We start from the raw sequence: 15,625 nt of genomic DNA, 5'->3' as shown, positions 1-15,625 counted from the left end.
CTCGCGTTATTCACGTTGAAGTATCTGTCGTACTCGTGTAATCTCCCGCGTTGCTTCCATCGTCTTCCGCAAGCATACAGGTTTAAGCCGCGCAAAAACGCAACGTATCTAGACCGAACTAGATCTCGCCACGTCATCACAAGATCACCACGTGGCTTTATCCTGAGCGCGTGTTCACGTCACTGGCCCTGCTGCTTCGCTTTTTTACCGGTAATATGAGCAAAAGAAAAAATAAAAATGAAAATTCCCCAAAAGCGGGAGAGTGGACAACTGAACTGACCTTAGATTCCGTCCAATCGTGGCCGTTGATCTTTTTTTACTGCGTCGGATCTCTGCTGTTCGTTCACGGCAGTTGCTCTCCGCGGGGCTCCGCCGTCCAGTCTCCGATCCCGGGGCATCCGGTGAGTTCGAGTTTCTCGGTTCTCCGACTTCGGCCGTGGCCCGATCCTTCATCTCTGATTTTTCAAGAAACCAACTTTGAGATTTCTATGTGAATCGTGAACATTTTTTCAACTTTAGCTAGTAATTTCCTCACAATCTGTGCATGCGCGCGCGCGTTTTTTCTCTGCAAAATTCGGTCCTTTTCAACTATCTTTTATTGATATTTGTAATGTTCTTTTGTCGTATTTAAATTTTTCATTTTTTCGTTTTGATATGTAGTTAGTTTTCTATCTAGAAATGAATTAAACATATTTTCAATGGGTTTTCGGACCCATTTTTTTCCATATTTTGACGGGAAAATAATGAATCTTCATAAAGCAAAGTGTAAGTGATGATCAAGAATGCTTGAGAAATTTTTAGGAATGAAAGTTGGTATTTGTCAGCTCTTTCAGAAGGCTAAAGGGGCGAGGAATCTCATTGGATTTCGAATTGAAAGTATATATCGTATTTTGATTCTGTTACGGATTTTGTGTTTAGTGTCTGTGAAACCTCTTTATTAAGAGTAGTCTGTTGTATTCCATAATTTGTTTTGGTCTCTAATCATTTGGGTTACTCTTATTTTATTCGAAATTGTTCGAGGAAATTTGTGATTGTTTGTTTCTGTTTCAAAGTGATACGTTCTAATTTATCAGAAACAAAAAATATACGTTCTGAAGTAGTGAAATCTGAATAAGATAGTTTTAGATTGAAAAATTAGTTACGCTTACGCTGTCTGAATTCACTATAAGCCTTATCGTTCTTTGAGAGGGGGCAGCTGAAATATAGAACGATTGTCCTGCACGATGCAAGATGTCAAATAGTTGATTTTATGTTTATAAAAGGCAATCTACTTGTTTAGTTTGATATGTTTCCAAATAAATATGATTCCTGGCATAGTTGGATATATGCTTGCTCAAAGTCGTGGTACAACTTTATTCAAGCTAAAATGGTGATAAGTTGGTGCGATTATTTCTCTTCTATTTTTTATTCCATCCCTTGGATTTGTGGTTTCCCTCTTGAAAGTTGTGAAATTTGATGCTTGTCTGCAGACTAAAATTTGACCTAGCATTTTGCAAATGTGAACCAAGTGGATAAGAAACTCAGAGTTTACTCTCTCTCTCTCTCTCTCTCTCTCTCTCTCTCTCTCTCTCTCTCTCTCTCTCTCTCTCTCTCTCGTGGTGTTGGGGGGTTTTTGGGGGTGGGGGTTTGGGGACGAATTTAGAAATGAATAGAAAATCAAGACTTGTAATAAAGAGTGTTCCTTGGATAGAGAGCGAGCAGCTCTTTTTTAACTATGTATAAAGAAATTTTGTACTTGACTTTTTTCTTCTTGTCAATGGTTTTGTAATTTCTACCAAAAATCCTACTAACTCTGTTATTCTATCCCAGCTTTATCAGATGGTTCTCCGATGTAGCAATTTTTCTTTGTTTTGAACCCTGCATCGCATCAATGAATAGCTGTTCCAATGTGAGAATCAGAGGCGCATTTTGCAGTTGACTGGTTTAATTATGATCGCTTACTATACAACATTTTCGCTCCAATTGCCAGCATTTGAATTAGGCATCTGCCTGAGAGAAAAGCTCTCTGCTGCCACGGCCTCTGCTGCTGGCGTTAAACAGTTCACCTCTTCCTTTCACGTCTCCTGATCTGGGCCTCATACGCACATCCTATACATAATACTGATGGCAGCTGCAACCTTTAGAGGACCTCTTGGTGGCGAGTGTGGTGGTAATGATAGAGTGGAAAGAAAACCTTCTGGGAGGCGACGTGTATTTGTACAAACAGAATCTGGCTGTGTTTTGGGTATGGAGTTGGACCGGTGTGACAATGCCCACACAGTGAAGAGGAAGTTACAGGTTGCCCTTAATGTCCCAACAGAGGAAAGCTCATTGATTTGTGGTGATACAGTGTTGAAGAACGATCTGAGTGTTGTTAGAAATGATTCTCCACTTCTTCTTGCCAGGAACTTCTTGCACAGAAGCTCGTCTACACCTTGTCTCTCACCCACTATGAGAGGTGATCTTCAGCAGAGGGATCAGGGTGGCCCTATTGAGTTATTAGGGTGCTCAAATCAATCTTCTACAATGAAAAAACTGGTTGAGGACATTGTGAAGGCAATAAAAGCTGGTGTTGATCCGATTCCCATTCGTAGTGGGCTTGGAGGTGCTTATTATTTTAGAAATTCCCTCAGTGAAAATGTTGCTATTGTGAAACCAACTGATGAGGAACCTTATGCCCCAAACAACCCAAAAGGTTTTGTAGGTAAAACCCTTGGGCAATCTGGTCTGAAACGTATGGTGCGGGTTGGAGAGACGGGATTTAGAGAAGTTGCGGCTTACCTTCTTGACCGTGGCTATTTTGCCAATGTGCCCTCTACTGCCCTTGTGAAGATCACACATTCGGTTTTTAATGTTAATGATGAGGTGAATCGTTATTGTATGCAACTAAATAGGAAGCAGGTCAGCAAGATAGCATCTCTTCAGCAGTTTATTCCTCATGATTTTGATGCTAGTGATTATGGTACTTCTAGTTTCCCTGTTGCTGCTGTGCACAGGATAGGAATTTTAGATATCCGAACTTTAAACACAGACAGACATGCAGGAAACCTTCTTGTTAGGAAGCTTGATGCGGTGGGGAGTTTAGGTCAGGTGGAGCTTGTTCCCATTGATCATGGCCTTTGCTTACCCGAGAGCTTGGAGGACCCATACTTTGAGTGGATCCATTGGCCCCAGGCATCAATCCCTTTCTCTGAGGATGAGCTTGAGTACATAGATCATCTTGACCCGTTCTCGGATTCTGAAATGCTTAGAATGGAGCTGCCCATGATTCGAGAGGCATGTCTTAGGGTCTTGGTCCTTTGCACAACTTTCCTCAAGCAAGCAGCAGTTTTTGGTCTCTGTCTTGCTGAAATTGGTGAGATGATGAGTAGGGAGTTTCGGGGCCACGAGGAGGAGCCAAGTGTGCTTGAGCTAATATGCATGGAGGCCAGGAAACTGTTAGAAGAGGGGGAGACATCAACTTCTGAGGTGAAAGCAGGAGAAAAGGATGAGTTTCAATTTGACATAGATTACGAGGAAGAGGGTTTGGGATTAGCTTCAAATATGGAAGAGAAACTGACTACTGAAACAACATTTCATTTGGGATCAATGGGCGGGAATGACCAAAATATACTCTATAAGTTAGATGAGAGTGTTGAAGAAGAGGAGGTGGCAGATTTTGATGGGAATGAATCACCTCAAAAGGGAGATGAACATGCTGGCCTTATGTGGGACAGGAATCTAAATTTTTCAAAGGTGTCGTTGTCTATGAAAAACATCAGTGTTGGTGAGAAGAGCTGGCGACACCCGGGTGGAGTAAAAAAATGCGGGTATTTGGCTGGTACATCATCTGGAAACAGGAGTGTGAATGAGCAGCTGCCTGCAAGCAGTAGTTTCATAAAGTTGGCAGATATGAGTGAAGAGGAGTGGTTGCAATTTCTTGAGAATTTCCACAGGTTGCTTTACCCGGCTTTTGCTAATCACAAATCAGGTAGTCTCGGTCAAAGGCAAAGACAGAGACTTGGGACATCTTGTCAGTTTTGAGGCATTTTATGAGATCAAAAAGTATGGGAATATGGTAGAATTACATTGCTTAGAATGATAAGGGAGCCTAAGAGCTCCATGGTAGACTTCTTGTCAGATAAATAAAACTCTTGACGTTGGCTAATGCAAGTGTGTGCATTGGCTAATGGAAATGAAGAACACGCCATATGGCTGGTGTATAAATTTTTTTCCACTGTTGGTTAGAGATTTCTGTATACAACTTCCCCCCTCCCAAATAAATAAATAAATAAATAAATAAAAAGACTGGACAATGTTGAATAAATCAGAATATGGAATCGCCAAAGAAGACAAGACATAACTATCTTGGTATGTTGAAGATGCAAACTATGTGAGCTTGCTTTTTCTTTGTATGGGATTCTGAAATGCTTTATGCTAATTCTAATTCCTTCTACTTTTTTCAACTTAATTTTAATTGATTGGTTTTGTTGTAGTGATACATTCAACATTCTCAAACTTACTGTTAGATTGTTCATTACACTTGTTCTCATCAATAATTGTGCATGAACTCATCTAGCCAACATGAATTGAACGTGCTAATTACAATCTTTTCTTTAAATCTCTATCACATAGATGAGTGAACTGCAGAGCTGGTTTGTTTTTTTTGGCTAATTGAAATTTAATGTGTTCCCTCCGTACCTAATTGACTAATACATGTAATATCTCAAACATCATAGATGAGTGCATGTACAATTAGTTCCCAAGAAACAATCTGTTTCAGGCAATCTGCGATACAAGTTTTCCTGCAGATTTCTACATATGTTGGTTAGTTAGCAATTCTCAATGATATTTATAGTACAATTCAGATCATTGGCAGGTGATGCTAATACCAGTTATAAGGAGAGAATGAATTATCTTTACTTTTAATAGGTCAAACGGCAGCAGGTAAATTTTCTGGGGGAAACAAAGGAAGAAAAGAAAATAAAAGGAAAAAATGAAATGTTGTCTGGTGAGTGGAAAAAGAAAATCTCAGGATTAGGTGAAATGGAGTTCTCTGGCCAAATTGAAATCTAGAGTCTATGGTGTGATGCTTTCTTAACCAGTTAACAATTCAGAATCCTTGTCAAAATGAGGAGCCGCTTCATGTTCTCTTTGAGATGCTTTCTCACTTTCTAGTACGAGTCGCTGTCAATATAATGGCCAGTCTTAACTAATCGTACAATGTCTTATATTTGTTGCATATTTTATGCAACATATCTTTTTTAATCAAAACGTAAAGAAACAAGCCAATGACCAGGAGTTACCAAGTGGATGTTTTTCTTGATCTAGCTGGCTTGGGACCCATCTCTGGTTTGGTCTGAAATTTAAATAATCCAGACAAAATTGAGCATAAAATGGAGGACGAAATACCAGTGAGGTTATAATTGGCAGTTTGTGCTAAAGCAAGGAACACATGGACCCGCAGATTTAAAATAATGCAAGATGATAAGATTAGGACTGCAATGACATGGACGCTCGGAGAGAGAATTTTAATTTTTGTTAGCAATACTACTTTTTTTTCCTTAAATCTTTTAACTTTCAGTCACACTCAATATGAAACGTTTTTAAGATAGTTTTTATGTCAACTACCTAAGGCAGATAATGAGACTATGGAAAAACTCATTTGCAGAAGATGCTATCAATTTATTTCCCTATGGACTTCGTTTTCCATTGCTATCATTGGCATTACTCAAGGAACACCCAAAGGAGAAAGGAGTTGCATTTAAAAAAGAAAAATGAATAAGAAAAAAAAGTAGAAAATGAAAAAGAAAAAAGAAAAAAGTAGAACAAGAAAAAGAAAAAAGGGAAAAATATGACGTTTGTGGTCAGTCAGCCACTCTCTCCTTCAAGCTGGCCATCTTACTTAACTCGAGCTGTTGATCCTCTATTCGGCTCACTGCTCGTGAAATGTCTCTGCCTGCAAAAGACATGGTATCTATTTTAACAAGGTGCCTCTGTTTTGACTTCAATATAGCCTGAGAAACTTCTCCTATTGAAGGTCGCTTTCTTGGTAGTTTGTGCAGACATCTGTGAGCAATACTGGCAAGCCCCCTCACTTCCTCAAGGCTGCATTCTCCAACAAGTTCCTTATCAAGTATCTCATCAATGCCAGTCGGACTCATTCCAGCCTTAAAAAAAAGTATTAAAATAAATAGAGCTTTATAATCTAGAAGTTTGACAATGTAAAACATTAAACACGAAAACTTCAGAGGGCTAAGAGCTCACAAGATTTATATATTGCATCAAGTTCTGTTGAGGGTGGATGGCAGTGATGAGCTCAAAGATGATAATGCCAAAACTGTAGATGTCACTCTTCATTGTGAACTTGTTTGTTGACATGTACACTGGGTCTATGTAGCCATATGTGCCTTTCAGACCAGAATTCCGGCCATCAAAAACCTCCTCCTTTGACAACCCAAAATCAGCAACCTACAAATATGACAAAGATGTTATCTACCATGCAAGTGGAAACTACATAGGCTAAGATGCATATAATATCTCAGTAGTACTATTAAAAATCTCCAATACAGATGGATTTAACAGAAAGTTCCTTCTTTTTTTTTTTTTTTTTTTTTGTATACTAGCTTACCTTGGCTCTCATTGATCGGTCTAACAGTATATTCGCAGACTTCAAATCACGATGTATGATGGGTGGGACTGCCTGTTCAATAATTTTCATATGAATAGACTAAATAAGAACATTTTTCATGCAGTAGAAAAAATGCATAATATCCGGCATACCCCTTCATGAAGATACTCAATCCCATGGGAAATATCAAGAGCAATTTGAAGCCTTTCCTCCCAGCTCAAAATCTGTTCTTCTTGACCTAAGCAAAATGCATGGCAGGATGGTTCTTGGTAAGAATGACCACAAACTCTTTTCAGTGGGAAGTTTTAGTCATGTTGTCAGCTAGTTTACCAAAGAACAGCTCACACAAATGATTGCGAAATTAATAAGCATGAAAAAACACGCAATTTTAGTAAACTTTTCCCGTCAAATTCAATCACCATCGACGTAAATTGTAATGCTCAACTCAACCAGACAGTATATGTCTTCTCTCCCCTCTTCTCAAGTAGAGCAGATGTCTTCCAGCAGAGAATTACCATGAAAAAAAAAATCTTTAGCTAGATATTAAAGAGGGTTATGAGCTTACCATGTAGAAGGTTTTCCAAGCTCCCATTACTCATGAACTCATAAATCAACATGTGCTGTCCTTTATCTACACAATATCCAACCAAATTTACAAGATTCCTGTGATGCAGTCTTCCAAGCACAGATACCTGTATCATGATCCGCTAATTTGGTAAAAATAACATGCTTCATGGATGATTTATGATTAAAAAAAGAGGACGAGAACCCTTAAGTATTATTAAAGAAACCTCACTTTTGGCACAGGAAAACCACGGTTACATAAATTCACCTTGGAAAACCAAAATCCCACTCTATGCATAGTTTGCCATTCATAGATTCTGATGCTCCTCAGAAGAGGAAAGGGCATACAATGGCCAGATATTTTTTCACAAGTTTTCACAGGTACATACATATACTAGTAATCATAATATTGACATACTTGAAAAACGAAATAACCTCTTGATACTGTGATGCTCTCTCTAATATCAAATTGAAAATTGATGCATTTGCCACAAAAGTTCTTCAGATGTATAAAGGCTTAGAGGAATTCTACAATCCCCTTGGATGGCCACATTCCCAGGGGACTTCCTTTTTAATTTGGATCCAGAGATGCAGTTTCTTAACTAAACTTGATGCCCCTGGTGAAAGTTTTGAAAGATTTTAGCTCTCTTTCATGGGTCAATGTGTTTGCTCTTGAAGATATTTTATCACAAAGCATCATAGGATTACATAAAAGGGAAAAAATTAAAATATCACATATATTAGGCAGGACCTTTTTTTTTTTTTTTTCAAAAAACATAAATTTTGAGAGATGAAGGAACTCCATCCTTCCTAGGCCAATCGAGCACATACCTCTGTTTGAAATTCTCTCTCTCCCTGTTTGGAATTAGAAGCCAGCACCTTCACAGCTACCGCTTCTCCACTAGGCAATGTTGCTTTATAGACAGGACCAAATGACCCTTGACCCAAAATGGTTGTAAAATTCTGTGTGGCTTTCTGGACATCCCTGGAAAAACATGATGGGCTAAATAAACCATATATTTGGTGCAAACTATCAATCCTAATGCTCACTTCCGAATCTATATGAGGACAACATTCTCATCTCAATGCTTGTGCAACAGTTACCACCTACAAGATTTTGTTTTCAACTGATCCACACATATTACATTCATCGACTGATCAATTTTCAACTTACTTTTAGGTTCTTGGTTGGGTGGGGGTGCCCAAAAAAGACCTCACAAGCTAGAGTGAAGTACCCAAAAAAGAAGAAGATATTTTGTATGTAAAAAGAAAAGGGGATCACTCTGTTGAAAGACCTCTACTAGATGAGAAAATCCTCAATGAGTACCATTTAAACAAATAGAAGGGAAGGAGAGAAATAAAACAGAAATTGCTAGAGAAATTCATTGTTCACTAAAACCAAAAGCAGCAAGCACTTGGGAAAGATAAGACCAATTCACCCAGTCTAAAACCTAGTCATGTCAAGTTTTAGAATCACATTAACCCCACCCCACCCCTGGCCGCTTTCAAACCTTCTTGCCTAAGCTACTTTCCCCTTCTACTGTCACCTTTATTTTTTGTGTGTTTTCCCCCCTTCAAACTGTTCTATATATATGGTAAACTTACAACTAAAAACTTTGCTTAGTTGGTTTGATTATATTGTTGTATATCAATTAAAATGAATGAGGCTCTTATGATGGCGATCTTTTCCGTCATAACTGCTGAATATTATAATTGATTTGTGTTAAGAGATTGAATAATTATTTCTCTTGGTTTGCAGATTGGCCGAAACCTAGGCAACAGGAAAGAATGGAACATAAAGGATGGTGGCAGTGCCTTCTTGACTTGACTCTGTTTTCTCAGTATTAGAAAAATAAGTTTCAGGTAGTTTTTTTATTCGAGAAACCATGGTTAGTTTATTTGTTTGTTTTATTGGTCATGATCAACAGAGGGTGGGATATTGTGGTGATCAAATTTGTAGCAAATGGCTTGTTTTACACTCTTTTCAGATACGTTTAGAACAATCCCAATTTATTCAATTGTATAAATCAACTATTTCCATATACCCTCAAAGAAAATTCATGCTCAAGCAAAGCTCAAAATCCACGTACTTGTAAGAGTATCTAAGTATGCCTGATGCAGAAACAAAGTGATCTTTATTCTGATATTTCCACCAATAAACATGAGAACTTTTTGAAAGTCTTTCTGATCCCTGTGGGGCTATCGAATTTGTGAGAGATACACTAAAGTCATTACTTGTACCAAAGCCATTTGAGCGCATAGGAAGGGTTCCGCTTGTTACGATAGGCTCATTTGCACTTAGCTGACGATGAGCTTGCTTTTTGTACCACCTAATACCAAAAAATATCAGTGAAGCTATCAGAATTCCAAGGGCTAGACCAACTGAGACGCCAATGATAACCAAATCAGCTTGATGAGCCATTCTTTGGTCTCTCTTGGAATTCTGGCTTTGAGAACATCTTTCAGGGCTCAAGTACCACAGGTTCACTGTCATAAGATGAAAATAAAATTATACGATCTCAAAGGACATTAGCCGAAAGTAGAAAATCACAACTTATTAGAATGTAGTCTCTGCTCATTATAATTTGTCTCCTTTTTTCTTTGTGGGCATATGAGCATCTAACTAACAAAGGAAACACCACAGGTACTATAAATTTATAGAAATGTGAGGACCATCATTTTCGTAATTAATGATGATTGTACAATATTATGTACTGATGCAAATGCATTATAAATGAAAAAGCTTAGTTACAGGCGACACCTGTAAAGAGGCCTGTAGGTTTTCTGGTTTTTGGACATGTGCATATATTGTTGGAACCAACTTGCCTTGCAATGTATGGAAGAGCATGGCAATCCAATGCATGGAAGAACATGAAAATCAGTGTTGATTAACTTACTGCTGGTCAGTTTCAATCTTTTTTTATTAGAAGTTGGGGTCTAGTTAAACTTGGATTGTGTAAGTACAAAAAGATCAGCAATTCTGGTTAGGTTTTCTTGTGTTGCATGCACGCATGGAGTAGCATTCTGGAAACTGGTCATCATAACAACTTTTCTAGGCAACAGGGTTGGGGGGATTCGAACACAGATCTCACCCTTGAGACACCGAAGTCAGTGCTGCTTAGGCCAAAGGCCACTAGAAGTCATCATAGCAATTTGTATTGCTTTAAAAATTGGGATTATAAATAAAAGAAAGCATCCAAGGCTACGAACTTATGATGCAAACCAGGCAGAATAAATCCTAATGAGTTCATCTAAACTTACCTAAGAAAAAAAGTGGATCTAAAATGCAATGCTCATAACTCTGAGTCTACTACCTTTTCCAAACAATACAAAATTTAAAATTGGAAAAGCGCAGTAAAATGGTTATATTAGCCGCACAATTTCGTTTTTTCTTGTTTTATTTTTGTTCTGTTTTATAATTTATAAACCCCAAGCTAACTAGGATTAAGGCTTAGTTGGTTGAGCTGAGTTTTATCATTCATTAGACTCATAATAAACTCGTTCATTTGAATCCACCGGGAGTTTTTCTCTTAAAAAACAGTAGCCTATGAGTAGTGAGAAGAAAACAAAATCTATTGCAGAGAGTCCTTTTCTTCCAACTCACTCGCTGTTTCTGCTCAACATGGGTTGGTTCTCCAATCCATATCCACCAGTAATTCTTTTGCAATCAAATGATTGTTAACAATAGAATGTTCAATTGTATTGTATCCACAAAATGTTCATCAGCATACATTTTCGTATTATTTCAATACTTTTAATCCACATAAACCCCATATTATTCTCTGTCATCAAGACAATTACAGTAATTAAATAAAAAGCAGAAAAATAATATATTTTTCCCCTGAACTCCTAAATAAGAACACTAATAAAGACAAACCCGCCAAAATGAAAACAAAACAAAATAAACCCAAGAACCAAAATCAGCCCAGAAACACAATCAAGCATGATTCTTAAGACATCGGCACCCATGAAGCCCAAAAAGTCAGCCCTTCACAAAGAAAAAACAAGACAGTATACACCCAACAACCCCTTCAACCGAGCAAAATAAGCAAAGGCAAGCAAAAAGCCATGGCACGTACCTCGTCCCCTGAAAACTCCCGCAATTTGATCACTGGTATTTGCCTAAACCAGAAATGCTTCTTTTGCCTTTCTATTCGTATTGGGTCAAGAGTAAAGACTCAGTGGTGACCAAGAGGTCTGCTTTAGAGGCTGTGGAGGGGAATGGAGAGAACTAGAAGTGCGGTAGTTGGTGGCATTAGCATAAAGCGCACGGAAAAGGAATAACAGGGTGCCCACAAAAATAAAGGAATAACAGGATAGCCATAGGCTTAGGTGCTTCAACTGCTGAATAACAAGTTGGGAAAGCCTGTTAATCTTTGTCCCTGTGGCCGTAGATGGGTGCGTCCATTAAACATAGGCCTGTAAAAACTGAGTTTCTTAAGTTGTTTGCTTTTTGGTTGACTCTTTTTACCCCCTTGATTGGTTGTTTTGTTTAACCTTTCAAAGTTTAAAAACAGACCAAATCAAACCAAGTAACAGACATTTCAATGCCTTGCTATATGCATGCCAACGACTCTAGGCTTCGTAGTTGATATAAAAGGTACTGAATGATAGTAATTTAGAAGGAAAAGAAAAAGCCAACAACAAAAACAGAAACAAAACCTACCCTCTTAATTAAAAAATTGACATTTATGGATTGGTACGTCAGCCGAATTAAAAATATAATTTATTTAATAGCTGACGATAATCGATGGTTGACATGAACTTGACGGAGTCAAAGCCGTTAGATTTGATAGAAATAAGATAAGAAATATCTCTTGATCAAATAAGTTAAAAAATTATATACTGCAAGGAAATATTCAATATTTATTTATCTATGCATATATGCAACGGTACTAAGGCATTTTTTCTTTTTTCTTTTTGGCCTTAGATATATTAATTTGCAATTAATACGAGTGCCATCTCGATCTCTTCGCTTCTAATGAAATGAAACAAAGATGAAATCAAATTGCATAGGAGTAATATATATGCAAATTCCATGCCGTGACAGGCCGTTTGGATGCTATATATATATATACACACACACACACATATTAACATATATATATATGTGTGTGTGTACACGCAAGAAAATTGACCCAGTGTTAATGAAACTTAAACTATATAACCAAACATAGCCTTTTTCTTTTTATATCAAATGGGGAAATTAGGAGTTAAAATGTGGGCAAAAAGGGATTTTATATAATAAGCTGTACGTGTGGGCAAAAAGGGATTTTGTATAATAAGCTGTAAGTAATGGCTTCGATTATTAATAAAAATCGATTCTCTTAAAAAAACCAACTTTAACACACCCTATTATCATATATATACAAGTATTGGTCCGGCCAATTATATATTCAGTTTTCATTTCCTTTTGATTCGTACGTACTACTCATGATGCGCTTAAATCATGCATGTTTGGATTGCATGCATGCGTCCATCGATCATTGCAAATTAGCGAGCTGGGGAATTTAGTGGTAATTCCCACCTGAACTACCGCGCAAAGCGAGGGGGAGGCCGGAGGCCGTTTCCGATCATCATGTATATATATATATGCGAATTGGAATTGGATCATTAAGCATGCATGCATCCAAACCGGGTCTAATTTGAGACAGAAAAAACCTGAGTTTATTCATCAAATTCGCAAGTCAACTAAGGCTTCAGCCACGTACAAGTTGTACATTAACGTAAACTTTCTTGTCCATATATTTAGTCAAAAGAGTTAACTAACAAGTTAAACTCCTCGCGGCCATATGTCTGTCAGTACTGACGTGTGTATGTCATTCGCATAGTTTCCTGCAAGTCTTTTAAAGCTGATCTCCCTAGTGACCTTTCTGTTTCTGCAGCCTTCCTTTCATGGGATTCCTGCCCTTCAAAACACATAATAATTAAATTATCATTGTTTAATTAATTACAACCTGATCTGATCATTTGTCTACATCAATCTTTTTCATTCCTTTCTCTTTTAGAAATATTCTTAATATAAATATTACTCCTAATTGGGAATGAAAAAAAGTAGTGTGAATTCGACCATATCATTCATTTTCCTTCATTTTCTTTCACCGGTGATGATCCATAGCTTGCCACTGGCACCAGCATTATACGTTTTCGGAGATTCCTTGTTGGATAGCGGCAATAACAATGTGTTGCCCACGTTGGCTAAAGCTGATTACCTGCCTTATGGTGTAGACTTTGCCGAAGGAGCTACAGGAAGATTCACCAATGGCAGAACAGTCGCAGATTATATAGGTATATATTCCACGCTCACTCGCGGCCTGTAATTTATCAGATTTATATATATATATATATATATATATATATATATAAACGTCGTTCTAGCAGTACTTATCTATTAGTAGTACTGTTCGAATATTTAGTTTTCAAACTGATCTGAATTAATTTGTTGTCTTAATTAATCCCTTGTAGCTGAATTTCTTGGGCTACCATATTCTCCACCCTACATGAGTATAGAGAGACCACTTGCATCTCAGCTTACAGGTTTGAACTATGCGTCTGCGTCTTGTGGCATCCTTCCGGAATCTGGAAGCGTATTCGTAAGTAATTAAGAAAAGAAATCATAATGCATTCATTAATGTACGTGTTGTTTCTTATTGTTTTCGATCCTGATCGATCACTTGTTTCGGAAATGATATACAGATCTAAAAAATAGCCATAATTTACGTGTATGCATGAGTACTACTTGCATCGATGCTTTAAATTAATATATGATCATGGCTTTAGATGTTAACACAAAATGGTTCGTAAATTTTTTTTTTTTTTTTTTGAATCATTTTGCGTACGTAAAGTGTGAGAACAATTAATTAAATTGGCATGATGTCAATTACGTGCCGTACGTACGTTGATTAAAATTAAAGCAAATAAAAATTGCAGAGGCTCATTGCTAATTTAATTTATCATATGGTTGATTGATGGTTGTTGTTTGCAGGGAAAATGCTTGAATTTAAATGATCAGATCGACTTGTTTGAAATAACGGTCAAGTCAGAGTTGCCAAATTATATCAAGGGCTCAAACGAGCTCTCAGAGTACTTGTCAAAGTCCATATTTATATTCTCCATAGGCAGCAATGACTACATCAACAACTACCTTGAACCCGATATCTACAGCACAAGTAAATACTACCCTCCCCAACCATTCGCTCAACTCCTAATGGATACCCTCGCCCAGGGTTTTCAGGTCCTCTCTCTCTCTCTCTCTCTCTCTCTCTCTCTCTCTCTCTCTCTCTCTCTCTCTCTCTCTCTCTCTCTCTCTCTCTCTCTCTCTCTCTCTCTCTCTCTCTCTCTCTCTCTCTCTCTCTCTCTCCAACTTAATTAGAATGAATGCTACTAGCATGTTTGTTTAGTACTATGCCATGTAATAGATGATCATATATCTGTTCGAAAGATCAATATTGTTATTTTAATGTCTCTATACCCTATATTATTTACGTGATATAATTAAATTTATAAAATTTAAATTTTATAATTTATTTTTTAAATCAAATTATGCCATATAGATAACGTGGAAGGCGGAGCAATCATGCTCAAAGTACTGTTATATGCGTACTATCTCATGCAAAGATAGGTCTTACTGTTTATAATTAAGCAGAAGATTTTCCATTCACTCATTTATCTTTCAGTTTTTACAAACTTTTTTCATGTACTGGCGTGGCGCAGAGGTTATATAGTTTAGGAGCCAGGAAGGTAGTCATATTTGAAATCGGTCCCATTGGATGCATCCCAGCATTTACAAGAACACAGAAGCACAGCGGACAGTCATGTGTGCATGAAACGAATCAGATTGTCTCATTCTTTAATCAGAGGCTCCCAGCATTGCTTAGCAATTTGACATCCACTCTCCAAGGCTCAACCTTTGTTCTTGGCGAAGCTAATCTTCTTGCTTATGATGCCATCAGAAATCCATCTAAATATGGTACGTACGTAAAACATGATTTTTTTCCCTCTCTAATTAAGGAATCACATTAATTCACAATGAATTGCATTGCCATTAATAGATCATAAATTTTCTAATAATATCGGTACGATACTACGATCTGCATTAATATTTAACAGGCTTGGCGGACTCAAGCTCCCCATGTTGTACAACCTGGGAAAATGGGACTTCTGGGTGCATTCCATTTCTGCTAACGCGCTGCCCTGATGCGTATAAATACTTCTTTTGGGATGCCTTTCATTTTACAGAAGCTGTTTCCTCCATCATAGCAGCCCGATGCTTCAATACATCAACTTGCTCCCCATTCAACATTAAGGAGCTCGTACAACTTTAAAGTACTGCCCATACACATTTATATGAACCACGTATGTACATCGGTGTGATTTCAGATATAATGCGGTTGCCTTTATAATATATTTTAGTCCAAATTAAAGCCATTAATTGATTAATTTGGCAGTACGTAACAGCGAGCAAGCTTTTAG

The 15,625-nt window shown here is 37.6% G+C and overlaps 3 protein-coding genes across 5 annotated transcripts; 2 read left to right on the top strand and 1 right to left on the bottom strand.

Moving 5' to 3' along the window:
* Positions 1 to 221: 221 nt before the first annotated feature.
* Positions 222 to 4,207, top strand: LOC122302998 (phosphatidylinositol 4-kinase gamma 5-like). 3 transcript variants are annotated; one of them, XM_043114517.1, is made up of 2 exons: positions 222 to 401; positions 1,819 to 4,207. In XM_043114517.1, the coding sequence occupies exon 2, from the start codon at positions 2,104 to 2,106 to the stop codon at positions 4,000 to 4,002; it is 1,899 nt and encodes a 632-aa protein (XP_042970451.1). In that variant the 5' UTR covers positions 222 to 401; positions 1,819 to 2,103; the 3' UTR covers positions 4,003 to 4,207. The 3 variants fall into 3 exon arrangements, with proteins under 3 accessions (XP_042970451.1, XP_042970448.1, XP_042970449.1); XM_043114514.1 differs by having other exon boundaries at positions 1,810 to 4,207; XM_043114515.1 differs by having other exon boundaries at positions 222 to 876; positions 1,810 to 4,207.
* Positions 4,208 to 5,622: 1,415 nt separating this feature from the next.
* On the bottom strand, positions 5,623 to 11,567 carry LOC122302999 (calcium/calmodulin-regulated receptor-like kinase 2). The gene is made up of 8 exons (XM_043114518.1): positions 11,233 to 11,567; positions 9,244 to 9,640; positions 7,985 to 8,138; positions 7,155 to 7,281; positions 6,742 to 6,827; positions 6,590 to 6,661; positions 6,226 to 6,429; positions 5,623 to 6,128 (listed from the first exon to the last, which is right to left on the bottom strand). Exons 2-8 carry the CDS (start codon positions 9,573 to 9,575, stop codon positions 5,826 to 5,828), a joined length of 1,278 nt encoding a protein of 425 aa, XP_042970452.1. The 5' UTR covers positions 9,576 to 9,640; positions 11,233 to 11,567; the 3' UTR covers positions 5,623 to 5,825.
* A 1,485-nt stretch (positions 11,568 to 13,052) lies between these two features.
* LOC122305634 (GDSL esterase/lipase 7-like) lies at positions 13,053 to 15,602 on the top strand. The gene is made up of 5 exons (XM_043118219.1): positions 13,053 to 13,441; positions 13,619 to 13,746; positions 14,139 to 14,387; positions 14,867 to 15,122; positions 15,263 to 15,602. Exons 1-5 carry the CDS (start codon positions 13,198 to 13,200, stop codon positions 15,475 to 15,477), a joined length of 1,092 nt encoding a protein of 363 aa, XP_042974153.1. The 5' UTR covers positions 13,053 to 13,197; the 3' UTR covers positions 15,478 to 15,602.
* The last annotated feature ends 23 nt before the right edge of the window (positions 15,603 to 15,625 follow it).

Source organism: Carya illinoinensis, chromosome 3, assembly GCF_018687715.1.
Source record: "Carya illinoinensis cultivar Pawnee chromosome 3, C.illinoinensisPawnee_v1, whole genome shotgun sequence".
NCBI classification, from domain to species: Eukaryota; Viridiplantae; Streptophyta; class Magnoliopsida; order Fagales; family Juglandaceae; genus Carya; species Carya illinoinensis.
Note: the sequence above shows the minus strand (reverse complement) of the source record. Positions and strands in the feature narration are given on the sequence as shown.